The sequence below is a fragment of the Rhizopus delemar genome, genomic scaffold (genome assembly GCF_000149305.1).
Source record: "Rhizopus delemar RA 99-880 supercont3.19 genomic scaffold, whole genome shotgun sequence".
In the NCBI taxonomy this organism is placed as follows: Eukaryota; Fungi; Mucoromycota; class Mucoromycetes; order Mucorales; family Rhizopodaceae; genus Rhizopus; species Rhizopus delemar.
The window spans coordinates 548,920-568,452 of NW_027137845.1; the positions used below are offsets into that span (position 1 = coordinate 548,920).

General features: G+C 37.4%; 7 protein-coding genes across 7 annotated transcripts; 3 read left to right on the forward strand and 4 right to left on the reverse strand.

Moving 5' to 3' along the window:
• Positions 1-51: 51 nt before the first annotated feature.
• RO3G_16335 (uncharacterized protein) lies at positions 52-720 on the forward strand (the record flags this gene model as incomplete). Its single annotated transcript, XM_067670919.1, has 1 exon — positions 52-720. The coding sequence occupies one exon, from the start codon at positions 52-54 to the stop codon at positions 718-720; it is 669 nt and encodes a 222-aa protein (XP_067527020.1).
• A 481-nt stretch (positions 721-1,201) lies between these two features.
• RO3G_16336 (uncharacterized protein) lies at positions 1,202-3,948 on the reverse strand (the record flags this gene model as incomplete). The annotated part of the gene is made up of 10 exons (XM_067670920.1): positions 1,202-1,215; positions 1,308-1,779; positions 1,875-2,018; positions 2,070-2,266; positions 2,312-2,363; positions 2,504-2,719; positions 2,766-2,921; positions 3,044-3,229; positions 3,286-3,373; positions 3,554-3,948. 10 exons carry the CDS (start codon positions 3,946-3,948, stop codon positions 1,202-1,204), a joined length of 1,920 nt encoding a protein of 639 aa, XP_067527021.1.
• Positions 3,949-4,659: 711 nt separating this feature from the next.
• Positions 4,660-8,810, reverse strand: RO3G_16337 (uncharacterized protein; the record flags this gene model as incomplete). The annotated part of the gene is made up of 10 exons (XM_067670921.1): positions 4,660-4,839; positions 4,883-4,991; positions 5,037-5,320; positions 5,363-5,652; positions 5,702-6,980; positions 7,153-7,182; positions 7,232-7,294; positions 7,351-7,668; positions 7,721-8,719; positions 8,772-8,810. The coding sequence occupies 10 exons, from the start codon at positions 8,808-8,810 to the stop codon at positions 4,660-4,662; spliced, it is 3,591 nt and encodes a 1,196-aa protein (XP_067527022.1).
• A 1,890-nt stretch (positions 8,811-10,700) lies between these two features.
• Positions 10,701-12,901, reverse strand: RO3G_16338 (uncharacterized protein; the record flags this gene model as incomplete). Its single annotated transcript, XM_067670922.1, has 6 exons — positions 10,701-10,880; positions 10,929-11,992; positions 12,046-12,105; positions 12,161-12,281; positions 12,331-12,631; positions 12,684-12,901. The coding sequence occupies 6 exons, from the start codon at positions 12,899-12,901 to the stop codon at positions 10,701-10,703; spliced, it is 1,944 nt and encodes a 647-aa protein (XP_067527023.1).
• A 569-nt stretch (positions 12,902-13,470) lies between these two features.
• RO3G_16339 (mitogen-activated protein kinase) lies at positions 13,471-14,951 on the forward strand (the record flags this gene model as incomplete). The annotated part of the gene is made up of 9 exons (XM_067670923.1): positions 13,471-13,574; positions 13,620-13,746; positions 13,810-13,865; positions 13,925-14,114; positions 14,159-14,443; positions 14,496-14,574; positions 14,626-14,714; positions 14,768-14,867; positions 14,923-14,951. The coding sequence occupies 9 exons, from the start codon at positions 13,471-13,473 to the stop codon at positions 14,949-14,951; spliced, it is 1,059 nt and encodes a 352-aa protein (XP_067527024.1).
• A 216-nt stretch (positions 14,952-15,167) lies between these two features.
• Positions 15,168-16,493, reverse strand: RO3G_16340 (elongation factor Tu; the record flags this gene model as incomplete). Its single annotated transcript, XM_067670924.1, has 3 exons — positions 15,168-16,079; positions 16,125-16,435; positions 16,484-16,493. The coding sequence occupies 3 exons, from the start codon at positions 16,491-16,493 to the stop codon at positions 15,168-15,170; spliced, it is 1,233 nt and encodes a 410-aa protein (XP_067527025.1).
• A 1,674-nt stretch (positions 16,494-18,167) lies between these two features.
• On the forward strand, positions 18,168-19,265 carry RO3G_16341 (uncharacterized protein; the record flags this gene model as incomplete). The annotated part of the gene is made up of 3 exons (XM_067670925.1): positions 18,168-18,708; positions 18,767-18,904; positions 18,976-19,265. 3 exons carry the CDS (start codon positions 18,168-18,170, stop codon positions 19,263-19,265), a joined length of 969 nt encoding a protein of 322 aa, XP_067527026.1.
• Positions 19,266-19,533: the final 268 nt, after the last annotated feature.

Genomic DNA, 19,533 nt, shown 5'->3' on the forward strand with positions numbered 1-19,533 from the left:
TATAAATTCTTATTGTTCTTTCTCTTTCTTTCTTTCTTTTATCATCACAACATGACGGCCAATAAGCTAATTATACCCGCAAGTACCAACCTAGCCAGCCGTAGAAAGAACAGCAAAAAGAATTTATCCTTGTCTTTATCAACAGCAACAACAACAAAGCCAACATTCATTATACCCAACGATCAAAACCTCAATGCATATCCAAACGGTCCAATCGAGATCTTACCACATCTTTACTTGGGATCAGAGCAAAATATACGTGAATTAGATTATTTAAAGCTATCCATCAAAGTGATATTGAATGTGGCAGCAGAAGTCAATGTACTACAACCTAAAGTGGGGTATCACAAACTCAATTGGGAACACAACCAAGATAATTTAGTGTTAGAATTACAAAAGGCAGTGGATATCATTGACAAGGCACGTTCTGCTGGACAGAACATATTGGTTCACTGTCAGTGTGGTGTGGCAAGATCAGCTACTGTCATCATTGCTTATGTGATGAAGACAATGAAATTATCGATGCAAGAGGCTTATGATTATGTAAAGAATTTATCACCCGTCATTAGTCCAAATCTTGGTTTATTATTTCAATTAAGAGAATTTGAATTGATGATTAAAAAGCCACCAATCAAGAAAATACCCACGCATTCACATTTCTCATTTAAAACCTCTTCACTTTTATGGAAAAAGAGATCTTTATTTTATAAAAGAGAATAATCATTACACTTTTGTATATTCCCCCCCCCCCTTTTTTTTTCTTTATTATTTGTGTGCATGTATCATACGTTTTTAATAAAAATCATGTTTCATTTTATTAAAGTTCATCCAATTTATAAAACTGATGTCTTTTTCTCTGTTGACGGTATCTTTTATAAAGCCAATAGACGACGAGACATGCTCCAATAAAACCAAAGATGGCACCCATTGAAATACCTGCTTTGTCTCCTGCAGATAAATTAGGTTTATCTTGTATGCTTCCTGCATATCCACTAAAACTACAGACGGTATCCTCAAACGCACTTGATGCCATATGTTCACAGTTACCATAGCGACTCACTGGATGTTGAAAGCTTGTTCCATTCGTGTTTGAATAAGGACTGATCCACACAGGATAATTTTGGGTTGGCAAGTTAAATGTGGTGGGATATAAAAGATGGATGATATCTTTACTATTATTAGTAACAGTAGGCCCCTCTCCTTATACCTCATTACCTAATAATACCATATCAGGGCGTGCTGCTGCTCTCTGATTCCAATCTATTCCATCATCTCAGTCTTGTTTCTTTCCACTGTTCCCTACTTACCAGATATGTTGTTCTTATTCACCAGACCATTCACTGAATACACCTTGCCTTGTTCAATCACCGGTATCTTATTGATCGAATAAGCAGGTGAGGACTGAATGGGCTGTACCCAATCTTGAAAAGTCAAATTGGCTGCACTGATGTCCAAAACGACATCGGCTCCCTGAAGAGCAGACGTAAACAAAAAGGCCTGTCTTTGATCTGATACGGTAAAGGTGGTATCTTGTGCAGAATTGGGTGCGATCAAACGACCGCCGGCGTCAGACACAAGTTGACTGTAATAAGGATCACGGTAGATCACATAACTGCCTTGTTCTGGTCTGTATTCTGTCCATGCCAGGGTCTTCTTGTCTGACCGTTGGCCCACGTTCGTCGCATGACACTCATAATTCGTTTTGATATAAGAATAAATAGTGGAGGCCAGGACCTCTTGATCAAAAAAGGCAGCGACATACAGTAACCAGGAGGCTCTCTAAAAAGAAAGTGATCAGCAGATCATGAAAGATAGAAAAAAAAAGGGGGTACCTGAAGTGGCGTCAGTGTGTCTCGGTGAGCAGAGAAACTCACATAGTGGCCAGCAGCCAGTGGCATCTCGGATGAGAACACAAAGTCAGCTGTGGTTGAATTTGAAGTGGAATGTGTATCGGTGACACAAGGAGAAAAAATGTTTGCATTTGGTGTGTTCACAATGTATTTCTCAACATCCAATAACTAGTCTCTCTTTATATTAAACCATCACTGTCATACCCAGAATAAGATTACCTCAAGAAAGGGAACAACACCATAAGCATCAGATTCGATACCTACTTTAGTTACATTGGAATAAATCGTACTGCGTTCATCACATTCTTCTGGTCTGGTCTGTCCACAGCATACGACACAATACGTCCTTGAAGCGAGTGTGTCTTCAATGATTTTATAATAATTCTTGTAGGTAATAGTAAATCCATACGATTTATCTAGTTTTTATTTTAATATGGCTTATGATACTTGATCCCATTTACCACTTGTTATTGGTGTTTTATATGAATATTGATCTTTATTTTGATCGATGGCCTGTGCTAGACAAATAAATGCAAATAATAATATAAAGTTCATTGTTTAAAAAAGAAAAAAAAAGTGTTTGCCCGATGAGAAAAAAAAAAAAAGAAAAGGTTTATTTTATATATTTCACATGGGTTGTGTTACATCTTTACTGTTCCAATAATTTCACCTTCTTGATGTACACAAGCTTCTTTATCCACGCACAATACAGTGATCAATGTTTTTACAAATGTTTGTTCATGTTTTGAATTTTCAAAAACAGTGGGTAAATGAGTAAAAGGACATCTTAAAAAGTTGGGTGCAAACACCATGGCCAGGTTGAATACGTTCATCCGGGTACATTCAATCACGCTTGGTTCAGTAAAGCCCTATGGATTGAGGTTTGTAAAGTGTCTGATGGTTCTTTTGATTTACCTGCAAGAACTGAATGATGTACAGAATGATCCGTCTGTTACAATCTGGTAGTGAATTGATGATGGCAACCGCTTTGTAACTATCATTGGCACTTTCAATGCATTTTTGGTATAAGCTTTTTGGTATCAAAGGTTCTAATAAATCCCTCAGCCAATACTTTAATAAAGAAGCAGGCACATTGGGATCATCAATGCCACTTAGATCATACATTCCCTTCTCAATACGTACTCTCTACTGGTTCATCAGTGTATCATTCCTCAACCCATCCATTCACTTACCAAATCTGTCACACTGTCCGCATCACCCGGAACACGAAAGATGCCCTCAGTCCTCTTTCCATCTAACTCATGCACAGCATTCGTCAAGAACAAGACAATCTTTGGTATTTTACAACCAGAATCCTTTTCCATCTTCATGATCGTCTCGAGTGATTCACCAAAGACAGAAGGTTTAAAAGGTGCTTCCTATGAGAGACATCAGAATCTGTTTGTAGTGTGGATTGGGGAGGGGGGATGATTACCATCGCTCTTTCAATTTCAGCGATCGACAATACTTTTCCTCTTGCACCCTTTGAACAGATACGTTCCAATTTACTCGTCACATAAGAACTAAACACATCCAATTGATTCTCTTTTACGGAATGATATCGTTTAACAAAATCATAAAGATAAGATTCCAAATCTTTTGAGGGTGGAAAAGTCAGACAGACCACCGACAGTATCTCCCACCCTTTTCTGATACTTTGCCTAAAAGAGGTTAAACCATGCTTTTTATAAATAAATGATTACCTTTTTGGATTATTATTCAATTGCCTGCAGATTTGAACATAAATTTCATCCCTCATTTGTCCTTTGGTGATGCCACAGCCCAAGAGATATTGAAAGTGCTCCATGCAATCATAGTTTTTGGGTCTAGGTCGATCCTGCATCAAGATTTGCAAGATCTTGAAACATTTCAGGGCGTCCGCCTTGCTCTTGTTGGATATCAGCAGTGGTTGTCGAATACTGTCTTTTGTCCACTGTAACATCTCATTCATCGGTACGACCGTTCGTTTGAACAAGCCCTTTTTGTGTGTCGCAAAATATTTTTTTGCATATCCATCAATAGCGAATTGAGTGATATCATTTTGTAAAGTGTTTGGTAAAGAACGTCTAGTGGAATGAGTTATAGACTTCACATTCATTTTTCTACTTACTTTGATTCTCCAGTCTGAACCAGCAGATGTTGATTTATATTGGCTTTATATCTTTTTTCATCTTGTTCAATTTGATAAATAGCTAATGTGTTGATTAGCAACACAATCAACTTTATATAATAATTACATTGTTGCTTTATATTATTGTTACTAGGAAGAAAATTAGAGAGAGCTGAACTAAATGAAGTTCTTGATTTCTTGAATCGATCGTTTGTTTTAATCTCTGGTAGAAAACTTGTTGTCTTTTGTTGACTTGTACGACGGGTACTGAATTTTTTATAAAGTGAAAATACCTTTGAGGGTATTTGTTTTTCACTATACCGACTGTTTGTATCTTGACTGATGCTACTACTCTCACTGCTATTATTATTTCCACTATTATCATTAGGATTGTCCTTATCATCCTCTATCGTCACCCCATCATTTTCTGAAGCAGAACGGTGTAAGAGATGTATGTGTCTTGTATTCGTCTGTTCAAGATCAAGTGAACGACTGTGTCTTTTATCTGTCATCATCATCTCATGGGAACCAGCCCCATTTATCAATGCCATACGTAAAATAAAATAAAAATAAAATAAAGAAAAAAAAAAAATACACTTTTTTTTTTTTTTACTTAAAAAACCAAATGGACCAATGAGGTTCATTTTATAATTTTTTTTTATGCACGCTGTTTAGAAAAGGATAAACATTCCACTTTTTTTATTTTCTTGAGAATCCAGTAGAGTTGCGATGATTTGAATTTAAAGAGAGATGAAATAATGCTTGTGTATCTGGTTTTTGACTGTGTGTCATACAGACATGAATCACCGGTCTTTCTCCTCCTCCATTATAATAAGCTAATCTTATATTCTCACCTGATATAATTTGAACAAGTTCTCCCTATGACACGTTAGCTCATTATCTTTCTCAGCCCTTCACTTACTGTTTCCACATGTCGAACTTCGATAAAGTAAGGGTCAATAGCGATAATATAAGGATGTTCATAAACAATATGAGTTGGTGTTCCTTCCCATTCACACAACACAGGTGGCCTATAACAATCAATAAATGTGTTTATTTTCATTTTCACAACTTACTTTCCAGGTTCCCTTTGAACTAATGAACCATTACGATTGTTAACATAAAATGCAAATTTATCATAACACAGCAAGAATTTATCATTAATACGATACATTGCCAATGGTTTCAGTGGTTCAGGATGACGTGTAACAAAATTGAATTGTGGATCTTCAGAATCAGGAATATCCCTTCCTACCGTCAAATTCTCTGGATCGATCACTTCAAATCCTCTTTCACATACAATATTCAACTTCGCTCTCAAAAAGTGAATGTTACTTGCTTCTGCTCCAATATAAAAGTCCTAGGAAACCATTAGATTCAATCAATCGTCAAATAAATGTACCTTGTATTTCTTGAACCATCTTAAATATTCGGGTTTGTTACTAAATAAGGAGGTACGAGGTGTCAAGAGCTTTTCGTTCTTTGGATCTCTTAAATCGCAAAATGGTTCTAATGCTGTAAACACACTGCTCGTCTTCTTTTTCTTTTTATAAACAAGCATATCACGACCATTACAGTAACCCAACTGAAAGAAATTGACATGTTGTCCGATCTCCATCTCAATACGATCAATCGCTTTCGTATTGTTTTTGGAATCCAAGGCATCCACAGGATAGGCTCGAAGTGCTTTCTCTAATCATACGTTTAATAACAAAAGTAACGCATAGTCAAAGGTACTTACCGGTCAGCACGATCAATATATGATGCTTTTCCATCAACCCCAACTGTATCACACTCTCACACTGAATGATACGACGTATCGAGTTATCCTGTCCTTCCGTTTTGAAAAACACCCCATTGTCTGTACCGATCGCAATCTTTCGCTCATTCTGTGCGGTCACAAAAGGAACAGAGCAATTGATACGTGTTGCTGTGCCCGTAGGCGTTCCAGAGGTAAGATGTCTAAAGTTGACATCATCCAGTGGTCTCAGCTCAAACACATCCATATCACCATGTCGTTTTTTGAGTGATGCCTTGGCATCTTCAATCGCCTTGAGCCACGTCTGCTTTTCTTCCATCGATGAGCAAAAGAACGGATAGACCGATCCACCACGAGATCCCAAGTGATGAAGAACCAAGGTGACACCTGTACCCATCATACCACTCGATCGGTTGCCATCAAACGTCTGGAAGGTCGAACTGGCCGTGGAAGAAGGTGTCTTGAAGGAACTGTTGTTTTGAACAACAAGCATGTGAAGTGGAATCGGTTTGCGCCAAACACGGTATTCATCGCCCGTGCTCGTCTTGCGTTGCTTGGTCAGCAAGACCATATGATCAAAGATAAAGGCATAAATGTCTGTCTTGTCAGCCACTTCGATCGGACCACTACGTCGCTTCAGGATGCCCTGATGATACAACCGACGGTTCTGGTCTCCTAATTGCAAATCATACAATTCACCTTGTCTGAACGTGATCGCGTCACGGATATGCAAGATGGCCAATCGACGTTTGGTGTGTATGGCACTATTGTCGGCTTTGGCCGCAATGGATCGAATCATGTCATAGCAGCGAGTCAGATAAGCATGGTCCGCATGGTCCTCTGGTGTCTTTTTTAAAAGAGCCTCAATCAGGAGAGGGTATCGCTGCATACGTGTGACGGGACTGAGCAAGTAATGCCAGATCGGTAAACGGTTCGTTCTTTCGTGCTTGGCAATCTCCTTCACAAACTTTTCGAATTCAGGATTGTTCTTCATCTCAGTCTCTGCAATGTATTTTGCAAGTCCAGCATGTGGACTGTACTCGACAAACGGCCGTTCAAAGAACGCCATGTGTTGAACCATGATGTCACCAATCATCGGCACACACTGTCCATCGTATTGACGTGCACGGTTCAAAAAGTCTCTAAACATCGCACCACTGTTTTCTAAAAGCACTTCATAATTGTTGAACACAATCTGAATAAACTCTTTCAATCGGTGCGCTTCAATCGCATTCGATCGTTCCAATCCTTGTATAATGACCTGTTTTGAGGATTAGCAAACTATTTTTTTTTTTCTTTTTCGTGTTTTGACTTGCCTCTCGAAGAATAGTTAAATCAGACAAAAACTTTTCTTCTGAATAAATAATTTCATTCAGCACTTCTTGTCTAGCAATTTCCTTTTTATCCAATGATAACAATAGCTCTCTATCCACTCTAGAGGCCCAAGCATCATGAGATACAAGCTAATATCTTTTGTTAATCAAAGCTTCTCTATCAATCATCTTTTCTTACCCAACCACCTTCAGGAGAGGGTGCTGAACTTGTAGAATCAGTACGTGATATGTTGACTTCATCCTGTATAAGCAGTTATATTCTCTATTCACGTCCTATCATCATCTTTTGTCATTTACCTTGTATTCAGTATCAAAATCATGGTTATCTTTCTTATTAGGACATCTTGGCGCATAACAACCACCCAGTTCTGGCTTACAATGATAAGAGTAACAAGGCGTGAGAGCAGTAAAGATGCCTGTGGGTACATCACCATCCAAGGCACCTTCTTCTACAAAATAAGTGTCTTCAGAATTATACATCATGTGTGTAATCAGCGATTTCTGTGAATATTGAGTTGGAGAGAACAAGGGTGGTTGACTGGTCATCAGTGAACTAGCCATCTTTACAGAGTATTCATCAGGTACTTGTTCTTTTAACAGGCCTCGGATGATCACCTACATCATCATTATTCACACATGAACGTGTCAAAAACTAATAACGACTTACCACTGCTTCTGAGCCAGTAAAGGATTCATTGTATTCACCCGCACACCATAATTCCCGAACGTTTTCCAAACCTTTCACGTGTCGAATGAATGCTTCGGACAAGACCGAAAAGAAAGCATAGTTGGGTTCTTCTTCTTGCTGCTGCTGCTGCTGCTGCTCTTCTTGTTCCTGTTGTTCTTCTTGTTGATATTCTTCTTGGTGTACTACCCCATCTTGTTCTTGTGCTGGTGCAACTGGCACAACAGGTTCTACTGCAGGTGGGACAATGGCATCATCTGTATGTGGAACCTCTGTGTGCGGAGGCTCATAAACCGATTTCTTCTTTTCGAAATACCCTACTTCTTCATCACTACTAGAATCAGGTGAGACAGGAATAAATGGCACCTCATCCCCATTTTGCATATCAGTCTCTGGTAAATAATCAAATCGGGGACGTTCGATGGTCACGATCATGTTGTTTCGAAGTGAAGACTGAGTACGACGGTGTGTCCTTGTGTCAGAGACGGGTGTTGAGATCTGACTGGATGAATCGGATGTGTGCTGGGTGAAGGTGGGTCGATAGGAGTTGTTGATGTAATCTTGAGAACGATCAGGATAACCCACGGGTGGATAAGAAGTAGTGTCTTGACTGGGTGTTCTTGAATGAAAGTGATACTCTGGAGGAGGGTATATGTTTCGATCTACGGATGGATATCTATCTGGTACAGGCATCGAGATGGGTTGAGGCGTTGGAAAAGAAGGGTTTTCAAAAGATGAATAGTTGGAAGGTACACCATGAGGCAAAGGCGTAGGAGGTAAGGGTCGAGAACTGGAGTTCTGAGGAGGAGGAGGATACGAATAATCATTCATAGGAGGAGGATAGACATCGGTAGGTGGATAATAATACTTGCTGGACCCCATTGTTTCATTTGAATAACTTTCGTTACGTAGAGGAACAGGAGGAGGAAGATTATTATTTTCCACGTAATAATTATTATAATAATTATTATTATTGTTCGCCTAAAAAGAATGTTTAAACGTTTAAAATAAGCTTGTCTTGATTTTTATTTACAGTGTAATGATTCGAAGCAAGATGAGAAGAGGAAGACATTGCATGAGACTGATATCCAACTAAAGAGTTTAACATTTCGTCCATTTCTTCACTGTTGCTTGCTGTTTCATAATAACCATATTGCTGTGGCGGGTGATTTGACATTAAAACTTGAAAGAAGAGAGAAAAAAAAAAAAAAAAGAGAGAGAATAAGGCAAGTTAAATTTAGAATCAAAGCCCTCTCTCATTGAATCTCAGTTTTGACCTCATTTATTTCCAAGTAGAAGCTTCTTCTTTCATTTGACTGGGCATACGTTCGATTTCAATCATGCATTTTATGAGCAGCAATGTCTCTGAAGAATAGAACCGCACTTGGAATCTATATGTTTTCACTCAAGTTATCTTTGTCATATACCATGTGCTCTGTTCCTCGAATAAGGAAAAAAGTATGCTTTTCTGTGCAAGAGAAAGATTTCAAAAGGTTTTGATGGCAATAAACTACTCAAGAAAGACTTGCGGTCGTAAGCGTATCATGAAACATAAAGAGGAAATGTTACATGATGAATATCAACCTCCAACTTTGCTACTCAGCAAATCGCGAGGCAAACAGGGACGATTCATGAACGGAAAAAAGGGCCAGGATTTCCTTTCATGTCAAGCCGAGAAACAATAAGTGGTGTATACAGGCTTTAGAGATAAAAGCGAAAAAAGTAAACGGATTGGATTACTAATACGGCATGTTGTTTTTCCTGTTAATATCACTTTTCTTTTCTTTATATTGTTTTACTTTTTTTTTTTTCTGTCATAACATTAAGTCTGTCTATTTGATTTTCTTAAAAACAAAATGCTTTTCACTACTCGCTAACTTTAACCAAAAAAAAAAAAAAAAGGTATCTAAAATGGTAATAAAGAAGAAGAGTATTTACATGTAAACAAAGAAATAAAAGAGAGAAAAAGTTGTGCTTTGATGTCGCGTTTTGTCTTCTTACGACAAGTCATAATTTCTATAGAGCATTTTTCTGCTCATTGACAAATAACAAAGGTTCTGATTATGTTTCATAAACATTTTCTTCATCTAAACTCGTCTCCGAAAACACAAATATGTGCTTGTATACCACCTCCATCATTTGTCTAGAATACAATTGGCTGCTGTTATCATATTGCATTTCTCTCTCTCTCTCTCTGATATTGAAGATTTATTGAAACAATAAAAGAATAAAGTTTTTGATAAACCAGTTGTTAGTCTATACATTAAGTCCTTTTATCGATTGAAAAGTTGAATAAACTAGCTTAAACATTCGGTACATAAGATTACTTTGTTTATATCAATCAGTGACATAGAGTTCAATACGATCGATAGCTAGAGTACTCTAGATTGATTACTTTTCCCCCTGCTGAATGGTCAATGAATAAGCTGTGGCAACACAAGCACTAGACGCCTTGCAGTTCCCTTTTTTATAAACAAATATCAGGAAAATATTTAGCTTTTGAAATCAAACGACATCGTATTCAATGCTTTTTTGTGTAAGGCAACACGCCTGATGTTGTGTGGTTAATGCTGCATGATACACGCTTTAAAAACCCACGATTATTGACTGTACTTTGCTGAATCAAGGCTTTTGTTTATCATAAAATATCTTCGTTGTACAGCAGGCTTTACTCTGTTTCAGTTGGTCAGTGATATAATGTTTTCAATAACTATTTTTTGATCTCTGCTTCTCAAATCTATTTTTCATACTCTGCTTCAAGTTTGCTTAATATAGCAGAGTAACCAATAATTAGGAAAACACTTGATTCATGTGATTAAAAAAAGCAATATTTATTTTGTATGTGTGTGTGTACTTTAGGATATATGTATGTATATATGTATGTATGTGTGTGTGTGTGTGTGTGTGTATGTAGAATCACCTTCAGCAAGAAAAAAAAAAAGTTTTGTTTATGCAAGAATGTTTACTGTTGTTGCTGGGCATCTGCTCTCTTTACAGCCAAGGTCTTTGCGTAACGAAGACCACAGGCATTACATAATTCTTTTGGTCCATTGGGTCCCTTTCTCCATTCAGGGGAATCTGTGCTTTGACATTGAGCACACATTTTGGGGATATCACTTGTTTCGGCAGACTTCTTCTTTTGCTATACATTTATATTAGATTTTTTCTTTTTTTAAAAAAAAAGAGTTACCTTTCTTTTCTTAGGATTTGTGTAGTATTCAAGTTGTTCCTTCAACTTACGGTTGGCCAATTGAAGTTGGTGCAATTCATATTGCCAAGAGGTACCTCTGACCGTTTCCAATTCAGCAAAGAGATTTTCATCCGAATTGCAGTGTTCATCTTGAACGACAGCTTGTGTAACAGATTCCAAAATAGGATTTCCGTTTGTCGAATGAGTTGCTTTGGCTCTGATTTGAACAAGAGCAAAAGAAGGACGACCGACACCAAAGGAGACATCACCAGGATAAAAAGTAGAAAAGATGGCGACATATTCACCTTTTTTGTTCAACATCGTATGATGAAGATTCACTATATGTCCATCCTTTACTAGTTCCAAGGCACGGGTGATGTCACGTACATGATTGTCACCCACGTATTGGTAGAGTGTGGCACCTTGAAGATCATCAGCCGAGAATCCCACCACTTCTTCACTGGAAGGAGTGACATGCAAACAGAGACCATGAAGACTTGTTTTGGCCCAGAATTCGGCACCTGTGGCGACTTCGGAGCCATCGACGATTTCTTTCCGGATCAATTCATACATTGGTCGCTCACGACCAGCTAAAATCAAGCATTTGCGGCCCTTGCTTTGATCAACATGGATCTTGCCTTGACACTCCATCCACATGTAACCAGAATACTTACGGCGAACACGATAGATGAGGTTGATCACCTTGTCCGGGCTACTTGCGGCTTCCTTGATTTCACGCATAACGGGCACAATGTCAGAAGGATGACAGATAGAGGAAAGTGGATGACCAACGAGTTCTTCAGGGTCGTGTTCAAGCAAGTAAGACGAGGAGCGAGAGCAATAAAGAAAAAAGCCTTTTAAGGACAAGACATGAATAAAGTCTTCCGATTGATCCAAAAGAAGCTTATTCCACTGCTGTTGCAATTGCTGCTCATTTTCACCAGTGCAGTTGACAAGTTTCAATATTTCAGGATTGGCTAAACTAGATGTTGAAGTTGAACCTGCTTTTGCTGCATTACTTGGTACTTCTCTAAAATAATCATCTACAGGTTCTGAACTAAAGCCTAGAAATCAAAGGGTATGAATACATGTCTTTATAAGTTTGATGATACTTTACTACTTCCGGGAATATAAGGAGGGATATTCATCTGTTGATAATTGACCATATAAGTACCATCTATTGAGTATCATGTTTAATATATTGTTTTTCTTTGCCTAATTTCTATATTCACTCTTCATCTTTTCCAAGATCGCATTAGGTTGTTCGACAAGATCTACTTGTAAACCAACAAAGAAAGCAACTTCATTACTCTCATCAGTGATTGGAATCACAGTAACCAAATTAACGAATGGCTACAGAATAAAATTAAGTATGTCGCGATTATATCAAATCAACAGTTACCTGTCCACCTTTTCTATAGTTGATAATACTTGCTTGATGTTCTTTATTTTGCAGCATTTGTGCCTTTAGATGATACACAGCTTGATTGTCAGTATAGGTTCTGCGTGAACCACAAGTGACTTGTCCATCGGGTGCTTGTAAAAAACGACAGTTACGACCAACAATTTCAGTAGCACCATAGCCTGTCAAATGTTCAAAGGTAGGAGAACAATACACGATAGGACAATCTGGTTGACGAGCATCTGTCACCAGAAAGGAACAAGACATGTCAATTGGTCCCAAATTGATTTGCGGGTTAGGTCTATGAGCAGTTTTTTTTTTAAAAAAAGACTATTTCCTTTTTATATATTTACCTATTGACAAGTCTTGATAAGACAGCGACCATATCAAATCCAGAACTTGAATAAACGCCAGTTAATGGAGCCTCTTGCTTTACTTCCACAGGTCTTAAATCAATAACAGGTATTTCACTTTGAATCATTGGCTGATCATTTGTTTGTTCAAGTCCTGATAGATTAAACACTGTCTGTCCTGTATTTTCTTGCCACTGTGTATTTTCAAATTGAGACATATTTTTGATAAAATAGAAAAAAAAAGGAGCAAAAAAATAAAATAAAAGATTTTTCATTTTATAGACCCAAAAAAAAATTACGTACTTCCAAATAAAGTAAATTTGAGATTTCTTTTTTTTTCTGCAAAATTGTTTTCTCCCTAAACTTTCAAGTATACCAAATTTGTCACCCTCCCTTTTCTCTTTATTTGTGTTTGTTTTAGAATAAAAATTGGCGTCCAATAAAGTTCATTGGTTCCTATTGGAAAAAGAAGAAAAGAGATTTTTAGTTGCATTGCCAACTTTGTTACTCTTGATTAACCTTATAAGGCATTTATGATCTTCACTAAAATTAGTTACTAAACATATTTATGGTTCGCTTTATTTCTACAACTAATTTGATAAAAAAGACCCTTTACCACTTTGAGTTCCTTCTTTTGTGTCACCTTTCCTTATTCATGCTTCAGTTCTCTCGCTTTCTTACTGTCTAACCTGTCCCCCCTCTTTCATCTGGACACTCATTTCATTCTCAGCTTATTAACAGTGCAGTAATTGACTCTGTGTTCCTCCCTCTTTTTCATTATTACTACATGTCTCGAAGAGAAGAGATTGTGAGTCGTTTAAAACAATTTAATGGTGGTGACCAGTACGATGTAGTTGATGTTGTTGGTGAAGGTGCTTATGGTGTTGTTTGGTATGCGCTAATAAACTGATTGCAACTTTTTAACATTTTATATAGTTCGGCTGTTCATAAACCAACAGGTCAGATGGTGGCTATTAAGCGTATTTTACCCTTTGATCATGCCATGTTTTGTTTAAGAACACTTCGTGAAATCAAGTTGTTAAAATATTTTAATCACGAAAACGTAAATATATTTTCATTTCTCTTTTTTCTTGTCAATAACAATTCCCCTTTTTTTTATTTGTAGATCATCTCTATTCTTGACATTATGAAACCAAAATCCCTTGATGACTTTACAGAAGTGTAAAATATGAAAATAGTATTTGAAGAGAAAGAAAAAAGAAAGCTTATAAAATGCATAGATATCTTATTCAAGAATTAATGGAAACAGATATGCACCGTGTCATTCGTACTCAAGACCTCTCAGACGATCACTGTCAATACTTTACTTATCAAACACTTCGAGCATTAAAAGCAATGCATTCAGCTAACGTGCTTCACCGAGACTTGAAACCATCCAACCTGCTTTTGAACGCTAATTGTGATTTAAAGGTAAGCAAAGAAGAAAAGAAGGGAAAGTGACTAACCCACAATAGATTTGTGATTTAGGATTAGCGAGATCTTCTAATTCAGCCGATGAAAACAGTGGATTCATGACAGAATATGTAGCCACACGTTGGTATCGTGCACCAGAGATTATGTTGACATTTAAAGAGTACACAAAGGCAATCGATGTTTGGTCAGTGGGGTGTATACTGGCTGAGATGTTGAGTGGTAAACCATTATTTCCCGGTAGAGATTATCATCACCAATTGACTTTGATTTTGGATGTACTCGGTACACCTACTATGGATGATTTCTATGGTATTAAAAGCCGAAGAGTAAGCAAATGGTGTAGAGATGAAGAGGTAGATTATTAACCTATTTGTATAGGCTAGAGATTACATTCGTAGTTTACCTTTTAAAAAGAGAATTCCATTTGCAAGATTATTTCCTAATGCGAATCCAATGGGTAAGTGATACATGTTTACCAATAGTCATCATCCCTAATCATACTTTGTAGCTGTTGATTTACTTGAGAAATTATTAACTTTTAATCCTGTAAAGCGTATTACAGTTGAAGAAGCATTAACACACCCATACCTTGAACCAGTAAGTTTCGCAAGAAATACATACAAGCGGTTGTATCTAATCTATATGCCTAGTACCATGATCCTGATGATGAGCCTGATGCTCCTCCTATTCCAGACAGTTTCTTTGATTTCGATAGATACAAAGAACAACTCACAAAGGAACAACTTAAACGTAAGCATTATTTAATACTCATTCATTTGAATTGTTATTAACATTCTACAAACAGAAATGTTGTATGATGAAGTTACTCACTAAATAACTTTCTCACTTTTTGTATAAAAAAGAAATAAACTGTAAATGTTTTTTTTTCCCCTCTTAATAAATCTTTTGTAAATGACTGATGTTTTTAAAAAAGACAAAATCGACCTAAATCTATGTAATTCGCAATCAATAAAACATACAGAAATTTCACTTTTTAGGAATGCTTTTGTGAAATATATTTGTACAATGATTAAATAAAGAGAGAAAAAATTATTCTTGAACCTTGGTAACAATACCAGTACCAACAGTCTTACCACCTTCACGAATAGTAAAACGTTGACCTTCTTCAAGAGCAACATCATGAATAAGTTCACACTGCATTTCTACATTATCACCAGGCATGATGAGCTTGTCATCAGGGTCCTCAGTGCCTTCAGGGTGTGTGAGACTGACAGTGACATCAGTGGTACGAATAAACATCTGAGGACGGTAGTTGTTGACAAAAGGAGTGTGACGGCCACCTTCTTCCTTGGTCAAAATGTAGATTTGAGCCATAAACTTCTTGTGGGACTTGACAGTACCAGGGGCGCAAAGTACCTGACCACGTCGAATTTGTTCTCGCTTGATACCACGCAAGAGAGCACCCATGTTATCACCGGCTTCACCGCGGTCCAATTCCTTACGGAACATTTCAATACCAGTCAAAGTGGTCTTGATCGTGGGTCCCATACCAACGATTTCAACTTCACTGTTCTTGGTGATCACACCACGTTCAACACGACCGGTGGCGACAGTACCACGACCAGAGATGGAGAAGACATCTTCAATGGGCATCAAGAAGGGCTTATCCAAGTCTCTGATAGGAGTAGGAATGTGGGCATCCACAGCTTCCATCAACTCACGCACTCTGTCTTCACCAATCTCCGGATCACGACCCTCGAGAGCAGCAAGAGCGGAACCCTTGATGATCGGTGTGTTTTCACCATCATAACCGTATTCAGACAAAAGATCACGCATTTCCATTTCGACAAGTTCAAGCATTTCAGGATCATCCACTTGATCCACCTTGTTCACAAAGACAACCAAGCTTTGAATACCTACCTGACGTGCTAACAACAAATGTTCACGCGTTTGAGGCATTTGACCGTCAGTGGCAGAAACAAGGATAATAGCACCGTCCATCTATCGCCATCTTAATTCTCTTTTTCTTTCTACAACTCGTCTTACCTGAGCCGCACCGGTAATCATGTTCTTGATATAATCAGCGTGGCCAGGACAATCAACGTGGGCATAGTGACGGTTCTTGGTCTCATATTCAACATGGGCCGTGGAAATGGTGATACCACGAGCCTTTTCCTCGGGTGCCTTATCAATTTGGTTGTAATCCATAAATTGAGCACCACCGTCTGTGGCCATGATCTTGGTAATAGCAGCGGTCAAAGTGGTCTTGCCGTGATCGACGTGACCAATAGTACCAATGTTGACATGGGGCTTGCCACGAGAGAATTTGCCACTGTCAGTAGCCATCGTACGACGACCTGTTTAAACATAAGATTTTATGCTTTGCATATCGAAAAAATGCATACCAAAGAACATCAAACGAGAGGGTGCAGAGGAAACATAAGCTTCTTTGAGAAGGTTAGCAGTCTATCAATAAACCAAAAGTAAGACAACATAAAGTTGGTTTAAAAGAGTATGCTTTACAAACTTGTTGCCAGATGCAAGAGCCATACGAGTAGAGATCCAAGCTGATAATTGGAAATGAGTAAGTTGCAAGTTGTCATGTGTTTATTATGTTACCTGTCTTGGTAGCAGAAGAAGAAATACATCTGCGAGAGGCAACGCGGGTAGCAGGAAGCACAACCTTGTTAGCTGCTGTTTTCAAAGAGAACATTTTATGGATAAAAAAAAAGTGTCAAAAAACTTAAGCCTCTGTTTAACCCCAGTTGTGTTTGTAAAAAAAAAAAAAAAAAAAAAAAAAAAATGCAAAAATCATTTGCCTAAAAAGGAATCTAACTGTAAACTCTCAAACTGCACTTTTATTTTTGGACAACTAACAGGTAATGAATACAGGTTCGATACATACAGCTTATGACGTTTCTTATTAAACACATGTAATATCAATGACTGAATGTTTGTATGAGCTTGAGATCCTCATATCCCAAGTATATTATACGAAGCATATATCGCTGGCATTATGATGCAGCATGCATGCCAATAGTATCTTAGGTAGCCTTGTGAATTCAATGAACTAATTATCTTTTTGTATTTATATGTTACAAGTCGTAGTCTTTAAGGTGTATAATGAAAATATTCTCATGCTTCCCATGTATGTATTCTTCCTTTAAAAATAAAACTGACGACTAGTATCAATTTCTCTGTGTTTAGTTTTTTGTCTAGTGGGATGCATTGTCTGTATTCTTTACTTTTTTTTTTTCGGCCTGATCATTCAAATATAGTAGATAACAGCTGGTAGAGACGATGGTACGGACAAGGACTAGACATCTGTTTGCGCTAGTGTAGATACTATTGATGTCAGTGAAAGATGAGTGAGGAGAGAAAAGGACGATCATCATCTAACTGTACGTTTTCTCTTTTCTTTTTATAGCACAAGTACTATTCATTTGTCTAGATTTCTTTGTCTTATTTTAGTATGATCAAGAAGCAATGGTTTATTTATGGTCTGGACAGGTTCCTTTGTTTGGATCCAAAAAGACAGCCGCAAAATGTTCACATGGTAGACGCTGTAGTACATCTTTATCAAACACTGCGCACAACCACAACAGACCAACCTACTGTTATTTTGACTGTAGTTATTTAACGCAAATCTCTTAAATTGGTAGTAAGCGTCTTTAGCGGAATTTTTATTTGTCTAGAAAGATAAGAATTATTTAGATATCAAGTAGCAAAACCTCTTGGTTCTGAGGAGTCTCTTTGATTCTTTCTACTTTTTTTTATTTTTATTCTTTTACTCTTTAAAACAGATAGGTTCCTGACAAACAGAATATAGCACTACACGTCCATTTGACCCGTTACTAATAAATAAATAGAAAAATTGTACAATAAAAGGCCTGCATAAGCTATGATTACGTATACTTGACATCATGTGCAAGTATTTATACGCGTTATTTGTCTTTTTTTTTTCTTTTACATTTTCTTTTTTTTCATATTATGCAATTTATTATTAAATCAAGTCAATCATCACTAAAGAATGCACTTAACAGCAAATATGGTGTATTGAGCATCGCATCCAATACAGTACATACCAAAATGTTTTCTACAACCCCTTTCAATCAGCAAGATATCCATTCTTGGAAGAATGAAATCTCCAAAAAGAAGAAGGAAGCTGTTGATACCATCACTCCTTCCCAAGTCAATCTACTAGGAAACACACTTGACCATCCCAAATTTAATTATGATCAATTCCCTTCTCAAGGTACCGAGCTTCCTCCCGCATGGCATTTAGCTTATTTTCCACCTCGTCTTCCGGAGAAAGAATTATCCAAGGATGGCTACGACACTGACTGGAGTCCCCCCGAACCTTACACACGACGCATGTGGGCAGGCGGAAAGCTTGAATGGGATGTACACAACCCTTTACGTGTAGGTGATCAAGTCAGGATGGAGGCTTGTTTACGCGACGTTGATGTCAAAGAGGAAGGTGAGGCCGCCTTTGTATGGGCAGATTATAAATTTCACAATAAATATGGATTGGCTTTAAAAGAATCTCGTTGCTGGGTATATACAAATGGTAATCAAAAGCGAAAGAAGGAAGTTTCAAAAATTACCCAGAATAAATCGTCTTCCCACGGTAAAATAAAACCGGTAAAAAAAAAAGAAGTGAATTTAATTCTGTTGTTTACTATTAGAGGTTTTGAGTAACCCCGAATTCACATTTAACGTAATACCTTCACCTATCACCTTGTTCCGTTTCTCTGCTCTTACGTTCAATGCTCATCTTATTCATTATGATCATACTTATGCAACCAAAGTTGAAAAGCAAAAAGGTAAAAAGGAGGGGAAAAAAGATCAAGTTTTTTCTTTTACGTGAATTAAAATGCGCGTTTGTTATGAATAGGTTGCTTAACTCATGGGCCATTGTCCTTGGTATACATGGTTAATCAACTTGACCAATACCTTGCTACAAAAGATGTTGATCAGAGCGCGGGTGGTAATAAACCAAATAACCGTAAAATTAAGTCAATCGAATACCGATGTTTAAATCCTTTACCTGTAAATGAGCCTATTACTGTTTCCGGACGTTGGAAGACAGACAGTGAATCGGGCCCAACTTATGATTTATGGATCACAAATAACTCTGGAGAAATTGCCGTAAAAGGTCTTGCAGTCATAGATAAATTGAAATAATTCAATAAAGACCTGTAGTTTCTCTCTCACTTGCAATTAAAAATTTCTTCAGGAATTTAATTCGTTTTATTGAAGCAGGAGTCGGCATAAATTAGTGTTTTTAGTGAAATTAAATCCCATTTTTTTTCGAGTCCCTTTTCTTTCTGTGGGGTAATGATTTAGCCAGTTACACAGTCTTTAAATCTGGTTGGATAATCAATAGTAAAAAATTCATTTGGCTATTCATGTTTCCCCAGGTTTTCACTAATTTATATTTGTATTACGAAAA